General features: G+C 38.3%; 1 protein-coding gene across 1 annotated transcript; it reads right to left on the bottom strand.

Moving 5' to 3' along the window:
• Positions 1 to 401: 401 nt before the first annotated feature.
• On the bottom strand, positions 402 to 8,616 carry CXCR4 (C-X-C motif chemokine receptor 4). Its single transcript, XM_077447768.1, has 2 exons — positions 8,474 to 8,616; positions 402 to 4,613 (listed from the first exon to the last, which is right to left on the bottom strand). The coding sequence occupies exons 1-2, from the start codon at positions 8,591 to 8,593 to the stop codon at positions 3,543 to 3,545; spliced, it is 1,191 nt and encodes a 396-aa protein (XP_077303894.1). The 5' UTR covers positions 8,594 to 8,616; the 3' UTR covers positions 402 to 3,542.
• Positions 8,617 to 9,034: the final 418 nt, after the last annotated feature.

Genomic DNA, 9,034 nt, shown 5'->3' with positions numbered 1-9,034 from the left:
TGGCTGCTGCAGGGGATGTTTCAGGATGGAGAATGGGGGGAAGGGGCTAACAAATATGTAATTTACGTTTATAATATATATATAACAGTATATATATATATATATATATATATATAAAAGTATATATATATTTATATTGTATCTGTAAGACTGTAAGATACCTGTATGTTTTTCCACTTGAAAACTTGACTTGAAAAAGGGTAGTGATGCCCAAAACTATTGTTCCCTTATTGCTGATGTGTACTAAACAATGCATAGCGACTACAAATAATAAGAAAAAACATCTTTGCAAGCATAGAGTCCAAAATTCTTACCATATTTACTTATATATATTTTACAATCTACTGTATATAGTATGTATATTTCTATAATTGTTAGAATAAACACAAGTTCAACCAAAATTTCAGTTAACAAATTTTTATTAACAAATACTACAAATAATTTTATTTACAGCCTTCAGTATATGACTTGTAAGGACAGCAATACTGAATTAGAAACATACCTTATAGTACAGTCATATGAAAGGTTGATGTGGATATAAGTGCATTCACATACAGCACTGGCACCATTTGGGGCAGTCCTTGGATTCCAAGTCCCATTTTAATAATACTTGTACTGGCCATGTACGATAACTGTCTTGCTTGATAAACCAGTGAAGAAATCAAAGATCATTTGCAGAGTGCAGAAATCAAAGCAAAAAATCTGAATTCTCCTTAGGTGATCTGGGTCATTATGGATTGGTCATTCTTTGCAAATTATAATTTTTCTGTCTTAATAAAAAGCCAGTTTTGATTCTTTCGTTTTGCAAATGTGCAAGTCCATATGGTTAAATGCAATAAGACGGCCATGCATCCCATCGGTGTTGGTAAAATCGGTCTAAATGACTAATCATAATCTTCCAAAATAATTCTCACTGTGTCAGAACCATTAAATTATATTTATTTTAGTGTATTTATTGATGGAGTTCTGTCAGTCCAAATTACCAAGAAGAAAACTGACCCCAAACTGGCTCAGTGCTGCAGTTCCTGAGATAAAAAGGAGGTATTCAACCAAAGTTTTTTGAAACAAGGAATGTCTGTGTTACCCATAAAAAAAACACACTTGTATGTTCATTTTGTTTTCAAACGTCACTAGGAGCACAGGGACAATGTGATTGGCTGACTCGGGGGAATGGAGATCTTCTTTCAGACACTTTGATAAATTAAAGCTGAACTTTGGGTAAAATCAAAAGATACCCTTGAAGTGGGGCTCCCCTACACTGCAAGGGTCAAATGCATTTTTTTTTCTCTAGGGGGAACATAAAGACCATTTATACATACCTTTGTCATAGCTGCCGTACTGACTTCTCTTTGTTACTCTGGTGGACGTGGGCAATCTGGTGCCATCACGTACAATACAGGACCAGCAATCCTTAAATTTATATGAGGACGCCAAGAGCCCACTCCCAACCTGGAGTGTTGGAGAGAACAGGAGAAGCCAGGGAAGCAAGGGAGAAAGTAAAACTACCATTTATGTTCCCCCTAAGCAAAAAAGGGCATTTAGCCCTTCGAGTGCAGGGGGGCCCCACTGTATATTTATATATATATATATATTTTTTTAACCATAGTTCAGCTTTCATTTTGAAGGTAGTTCTGTATAGAGAGAATATAAAGCCAGTCATTGCTGACCTCTCTGTCTACAATTGATGGTTGCCTGGCTCTTATGCTGATCCAATGGCTTTGATAGGTTCTCAAGGGCTGATCTGGAATATGAATACAGAGTGGATATTTTAATGCTGCCCCTTCTAATTTGGATGTTTGCTTGGGAGACCAATGCCGGCCAGGGAACCAGTATTCGTAGAAGTAAATGGAAGCATTGGCACCGTGTAATTCTCTCTTAACACTGGTCTCCTGTAAGTGCTACTATGTAATGTAATGAAATATGATGAAGACAACCTTAACAACTGGTAGACCCTCATTTGTCTTAGAACTACATCTACCATGAGGCTTTCTTGGTCCATAAGAAAGCTGTAAGCCTATAAACTGCACACATCTTCTAAAGGACGCATAGCTATAAACATCAGCATCTGAACGGATCTACTTACTGATCCCCCCAATGCTGTATTCCAATGAAAAGCATTTTTGATTCATTTTTTTTTTACAATGCTGTACATAGGCCAGGCATTAAACCGGCCTTTATCTGCAAGGTCTCGACTAGCAACATCTAGCACAATTCCACTACCCCACTGTTCAATGTACATAACTGGTTATCTTGCTACATCATTAGCTTTCTTCTACAAAGACATTCAAAACGGCAGAATAAATAGAGGAACAGACAATAACATTGTGTTTGTACATACTGTATACATAATTCTTGTGCATGCCACTTGGACGTCACAAGCATGTTGGGATTTGTTCAAAATGGCCAATGCTTAAAGCTGAACCCTAGGCAAATATAAAAGACACAGATTATTGCAACTCTGTATCCAAAAATACATCTTTCAATGTATCTTTTTTTTTTAAACAAGCAGAGTAGGTACAATCTCCTTTGATGGGTAAAACAGCTCCATTGTATGCATTTCATCTGTGTATTTGGCCATTTGCCTTAAATCCAGCTTTAAAAAAAAGAACAATATAAAAAAAAGCACAGACCAATTGATTAAAATGTACCAATCGTCAGTAGACAAAAGAGTAGTCACCTTGGGTACCAAATCAGTCTTTTTTTTTTTACCTTGGAGCCTATGATTTTATTATTGCTTTGATATCATAAAAGCACTAAGACATAGTGGGAGACCAATAAGCTGAAGACTCAACTGAGTTACTCGGTAAGGCAATACAAAGAGCAATGGTGATGTGCAAGTTGCCCTATAGTTAATTTTTTGCAACCAGATTTAGGTTTACTGCAGTCAGATTGGTGAAGGAATATTGGCTTTGATTTACAAATGGCAAATAGACTATGCACTTTGCAAAGTGCAGTTGCACTCTGCAAGTGCAGTTGTTCCAGAGCTTAATACATGAGGGAAGGCTCTGCTGACTTCCATCATCCAATCATACGCAAGCAAAATTTTTGATTTTTTTCTTCTTTTCTTTGCACATGATTGGGTATTCTTTGCAAAAGAAGATTTACCTCATTTACTAAGCTCTGGAGCAACTGCACTTACAGACTGCATCTGCACTTTGCAAATTGCACAGTCTATTTTCCTTTAGTAAATCAACCCCATTTTCCCCATACTTTTCTTAATTATGACCAACAATACTCTTTGAACTGCTTTGTTGATGGTATGAAAATGGTTCCCTTTTGAATGTAGAAGATGGTTAGGCTTTAAATACAGATGACTCTCATAGACAAAGAATTTGGCACAGTGATAGGAAAATTTAAACGTTTATTATGAACCAATCAACAGTCCACAGGGCCTGCCTAAAATAAAGGTATGGAAAAAAAAAAAGAAAAAAAGTATAAATAAGGTATTTCAATTTAACAGTCAATAAAAATCCTTGAATATGGAATATGTACACGAAGAACAGTCTGTGTTTAGAAGTCCTTGGCCAACAGGCACTGCACTGTTAACTTGAGTGAAAACTGGAGGATTCCGACTCGGTGGAGACAGAGGAAAGTCCAGCACGCTTTTTCGACAAGATTTTAAGACTTGATCCTCTGCTGACAGAGGTTAGGGCATTCTGCGCTGAAGTCTTGAATTTAGCCCCAAGGAAAGCATACAAGATTGGGTTGAGGCAACAGTGGAAAAAGGCCAAGGCTTCTGTGATAGAAATCCACTTGTGGATGGTATTATCCATTTGGCAATCAAGTCTTAGGATTCCAAGCAAGCCAAAAGTGTCTATGGTGAGGCAGATGTAGTATGGGAGCCAACAGGCAAAGAAAGCCACAATGAGAATGACAGTGGTCTTTAAGGCCTTGCGTTTTTGGTGGCCTTTTGAGTGTGACAGTTTTGAAATGATGACACAATAGCAAATCAGGATGATAAGTCCAGGCAAGAAAAGACCGACCATGATGTGGAGGAAACGGAATCCAATTGTCCAGTTCAGTCGGTTCTCTAGTGGGTAGATACGATCACACACATAGTACCCGTCTACGTCCGTGATGCTGGCGAACACTAGGTCAGGCACTGTCAAAAGGATAGCTGGTAGCCAAACTCCAGCATACACAATCTTCTCAGCCAATATTTTTCTGGAGCCTTGGCTGTTTGTGGCATGAACAATCGCCAAGTACCGATCCAGACTGATGAAAGCCAATATCAAGACGCTACTGTAGAGGTTGACGGTGTAGATGACATGGACAGCTTTGCACAAGAAGTCCTTGAAGTACCAACCAATGGCAGCATCCACAGACCAGAATGGAAGGGTGAACACAAAGAGCAGGTCAGCCACCGAGAGGTGCAGCCTGTACTTGTCAGTCATAGTCCGGGACTTTTTCTGATAACCCATAACCAACACCACCAATCCATTGCCGATAATTCCTAGAAGGAAGATGAAAGAGTAGACAGTCGGCAAAAAGATTCGGTTGAAGTCATTGTTCTCTTCATTGGTACAAGGACCTTGAAAGTCGTAATAATCATCAGAACCATTGATATCGGTAGAGTTTTCTTCTGTTATATTTATATCGATTGCCCCAGAAAACTGCAAGGAGATAGAAAAATATGTTAGTTTTATTTAGAAATTCAGGAGTCATTGATGTACAATATACTATACCAATTTGCTTTATAATTAGAGTGATTGATTTACTGGTATTTGGCACTAATACAAGGGTATAAAGGAGAATATTGCTCTGGTATAAATCTTAGCTAATCAACAAATTGCCTGTATAGAGTTACATGCCATCTGGAATAGGGCTGTACCCAGAGGTGACAACTGAACATCAACGCCCTCAATATAGCTTATGTCATTGTTAAGTGGAGAATAGCTGTGTGGTAGAAAGAAGCAAAAGGCGCACAAGCTACCAGTTGACACATTTTGTCTCTAAAAAACAAATTGCAAACAATTCACTATTTAACCTTCAGCTGCCAGATGATGACTGATAGACAACTTGGCACACACACTCTACTGTGGACCAAGTGATGACAACTTAAATGGATGAAGTTATGCAGCACCAGGCAAACAATACACTAAAAACACACATAAGACCGCACAAGATTATGAGCAGCAGAAGGAATATGAATACTGGGCCTTTATTCCTGCAAAGGATGGTTACTTTTTGCCAAAGAATGAAGCAGATATGGAAAAGTGGAGAGGTGGCATCAATAATGGTTTGGAGGCTTTGACCCATTTCAGGACAGTTATACCAGTGACTGTACCCTCTTCAAAACATCACAATGAAATCAGAGAATTTGACCAATAACAATGGCCATGTATTTCGGTTAAACAGCCCCAGACACCAACACTAAAATCTAAAAAATCTTAGTTAATTAGCCTTTCTTTTGCTGGCAGATCCCCCCATTTGCATCAACCCAAGTTAGCAAAAGCAGGATGCATTAGCTAATCTTTAAGTAAATACAATTTGATATCATTTATTTTAAATTTTTTTGCAAAACTGTATATATGCTTACAAAACAAAGGAGACTATAAAGGACTCTGCAGCTATAAAAATAAATTCTATTGTATATATATTTCTGTAACAGGTGCAACAATGGCCTTGCTCTATAATAGGAATCCATAAAAGAATTGGCGCCCTCTAGCTGCCATCACCAGGCTCAGCGGATTTTCACAATTTAGTTTGTGTTACACACTAATGATGCCTGTAAGGCTCTAGACAGAAAAAAAGGAAACAGATTTCACAAAACCAACGGCTTTTGGGCAGGAACAAAAAAAACCAAAATGGTCAAACAGAAGTTTGTAATTGGCGCCAACTCTATCATATGGAATAAGAACTTTGCTTTAGAAAATAATTTAGAAGGATGTAAAAACTACATAAAGGGGTGCACTACACTACAGACAGGGAAAGCTAGTATTATGCATGCTGTTCATAGCAAGCCCCACATTAGGATGGAAGGCTGCGGAAAATTGCAGTGGAGAACTACAAATTCCAGCATGCCCTGTCTTGTTTCACAAGATCTGAAGAGCAACAAGCTAAGCTGGATTGAGCTCTAATGAACATTTCCAAAGGGTGCAAGTCAAAAAATCAGGTTCTTTCCAATATGCAAATTCTATTTTTTACATTGATCTCTATACTATTTTTTTTTTCACACAACTCCCTGCAGTGTATCAGAAGTCATCTTTCGCTTTCCGAATAATTTGAAACTAATATACTGACATCTGATTGGTTTCTCTGAGTTACAGATAACCGTCACAGCTCATTGCACAGTGTGACCTGACTACTGAATCCTTAAAATACCTCTCTTGCTGGGCACAATGCATCTAGCTTCTCATTCCACCCCACCAGGCTCTACAATGCTTGCATTTTACTAGCAGATAAGCAGCAGTGCAAATATTACTCCATTAGATTGTAAGCTTCTTTTTCCAGGATCCACATTGTTAACCATGTTTGCATAACCTTCTAATATTATTGTATCCCCTGTCTATCCTCACTAGGTGCAGCCCTGATTCTGCTGCTGTATGAGTGCAAATCGCATACAATAGCAATATTCCAGCTGGAATGATGCCCAGCCAGGAAACATGCTGGAGTAATAGCATAAGCAATTATTGACCCTTGGGTCATGAATTGTGCCAAAGTATCTTCTGTACCTGCCTTACACACAAAGAAAGAGCCATTGTCTACCCAACAGATATCCCTACAGGAGGAATTGATAGCCCACCAACTGCAACCAGCAGGGATACCCTTCTTGTACATGCACATTGACACTATTCAGCTATTGTGGAGCTAACAAAGTCCATCATTCATGACCACAGCTATCAAGGCATGATGAGACTTGTAGTTCCACAGCAGCTGGATAGCACTTGGTTATAGGGATCTGCAGATATCACCCATGCCAACAACATAGCTACCAAAAACATTCTGAACTGCTTATAACTGCATAACTGCAAGTCCCATCCACATCAGCTTGGCAAGTGTTTCAACTCTCTAAAGACACTTTGCTTCTAAATTTCCCTTAAAATCATGAATTTAATGCAACTTGGAAGATATTTTTTGCATCGTTAAGGCACAATCAATACACATTCCAAAAAAAAAAAAATATTCATAGACTTGACTTATCAATGCTTCAACAAAGGAAGCTTAAATGATGACTTCTGTAATGCAACTATTAATTAATTATTATTATTATTATTTTTTGCATGTTTAAAGGCTAACCAGTACAAATCACTAAAACCCCCAACAAGTATTTATAGACTATGGGGGGGTCTTTCAGTGTTTTCAGTAAAGAAAGCTGAAATGCTCTTTAATGCAACTTGGCAGATCAATACTTTTTTTTGCCATTTTTTAAGGGCTAATCAGCACATATCATTAAAAAAATCCATTGAAAGTATTTATAGACTATGGGGGTCTTTTAGTGTTTGGGGAAAGAAAGCCAATAATAATAACTTATGTATTGCAACTTGGCAGATCAATACTTTTTTGGCATCTTTTAAGGGCTAATCAGTACATATCACAAAAAAAAAAAAAAATCCATGAAAAGTATTCATAGATTATGGGGGTCTTTCAGTGTTTCAGAAAATAAAGCTAACAATAATGACTTTGTTTATTGCAACTTGGAAGATCAATACTTTTTTTTTTGCACCTTTAAAGGCTAATCAGTACTCACTGAATCGGTAATCACTGAATCAGTAATCATTAAATCAGTAATCATTAAAAAAGCCCAACAGTATTCATAGACTATGGGTCCTATCAATGACTTTAGCAAAGATTGACACAACATTCACCCAAGATGCACCCATTTCTCTAAGGACACTTTTCTCCAGAGAGTTTCCCTGAATACACTGTTAAGAGGATCGGAAAAATGATGAGCTAATTAATGCAAAATTGGAAATAAATTGATAATTGTAAAATTATTTTTTGCATCGTTAAAGGCTAGTCATACACATCATCTACAGCTACACATACAAAAGGCAAAAAAACTAAATAAAATGTATTCGTGGTCTGTTTATCAATGTTTTCAGCAACAAGATGCACCCATTTTTCTAAAAAGTGAAAAATCGGGTAAAAGTGAAGTGAATCTTGGGTGAAAATCACTGATCAATAGACGTCTATATAAGCTGAATCTGACATACAGAAGCGATGCTTAGTACATATGGAGAGAATTGTAAAACTATATCGGAGGAATGCACTTGCGATCCTGAGATCGCACACTTTGCAACATTGTATCTTCATCTGATCAACCAGAGCAATGAGCAGAGTACATCGTATATATAGTATATAGTATACAGATCCACGTGTATGGAAGTCAAGCAAGAATCATACCAGCGCTGGATGCCATCAGACATGCAGCACAGACCCGGCAATATAGAATGGATTACAAGTTATCAATGCCAGCAGGGTGAAGCCCATTCCAGAGGCTGGCAGAGCAGAGCCCGCACTGTCTACTTACCGGATCCATGTGTGAGCCGGAGTGCGGTGAGTCTAGTAGAGAGGAGAAGGAGTGCAGTGAGGAATGAATGCAGGCTATAGGCAGCCCGGCTATATATACCCCCCGCCCTCCACACTCCATCCCACCTCCTCTCTGCTCTCTCTACATACAATTGATGCTAATTTTACTGACACAACACCTCCTGTTGTTTATCCTGCAGCTGGCAAAGACGGGGCTAAATCCTTTTTGTTGTGAGTAAAGCATCTGTAAAAAACATCAGTTCCCCAATAATAACACATCCAGCCTACAATAACTGACACTGCTCCCTATTCTCACCTACTCAACTGTCACTGGCATTATTCCTGGTTAGCCTAAGTGTATGGCAGCCAATGTGCAAGAGGTCATTGTGTATAATGTGCAAAGGAGTGCTAAGGCACCATCAGGAACCCACACAGTATACAGGCATACCCCACTTTTATGTACACAATGGGGTTTATTTACTAAAGCTGGAAAGTGCAAAATCAGGCTCACTTCTGCATAGAAACCAATGAGATTCTAACCCCAGCTTGTTAAATTACGCTT

This window comes from Lithobates pipiens, unplaced genomic scaffold (assembly GCF_037356315.1).
Source record: "Lithobates pipiens isolate NorthernLeopardFrog02 unplaced genomic scaffold, aLitPip1_a1.2 Scaffold_22, whole genome shotgun sequence".
Classification (NCBI taxonomy): Eukaryota; Metazoa; Chordata; class Amphibia; order Anura; family Ranidae; genus Lithobates; species Lithobates pipiens.
This window is presented reverse-complemented; position numbering and strand designations above follow the sequence as displayed.

Coding starts and splice junctions, on each gene's coding strand:
- CXCR4 (XM_077447768.1), bottom strand. CDS start 8,593: ATGGAGTGTGGAGGGCGGGGGGTATATATAGCCGGGCTGCCTATAGCC. Junction 4,614..8,473: donor CCGGCTCACACATGGATCCG/GTAAGTAGACAG, acceptor ATCTCCTTGCAG/TTTTCTGGGGCAATCGATAT.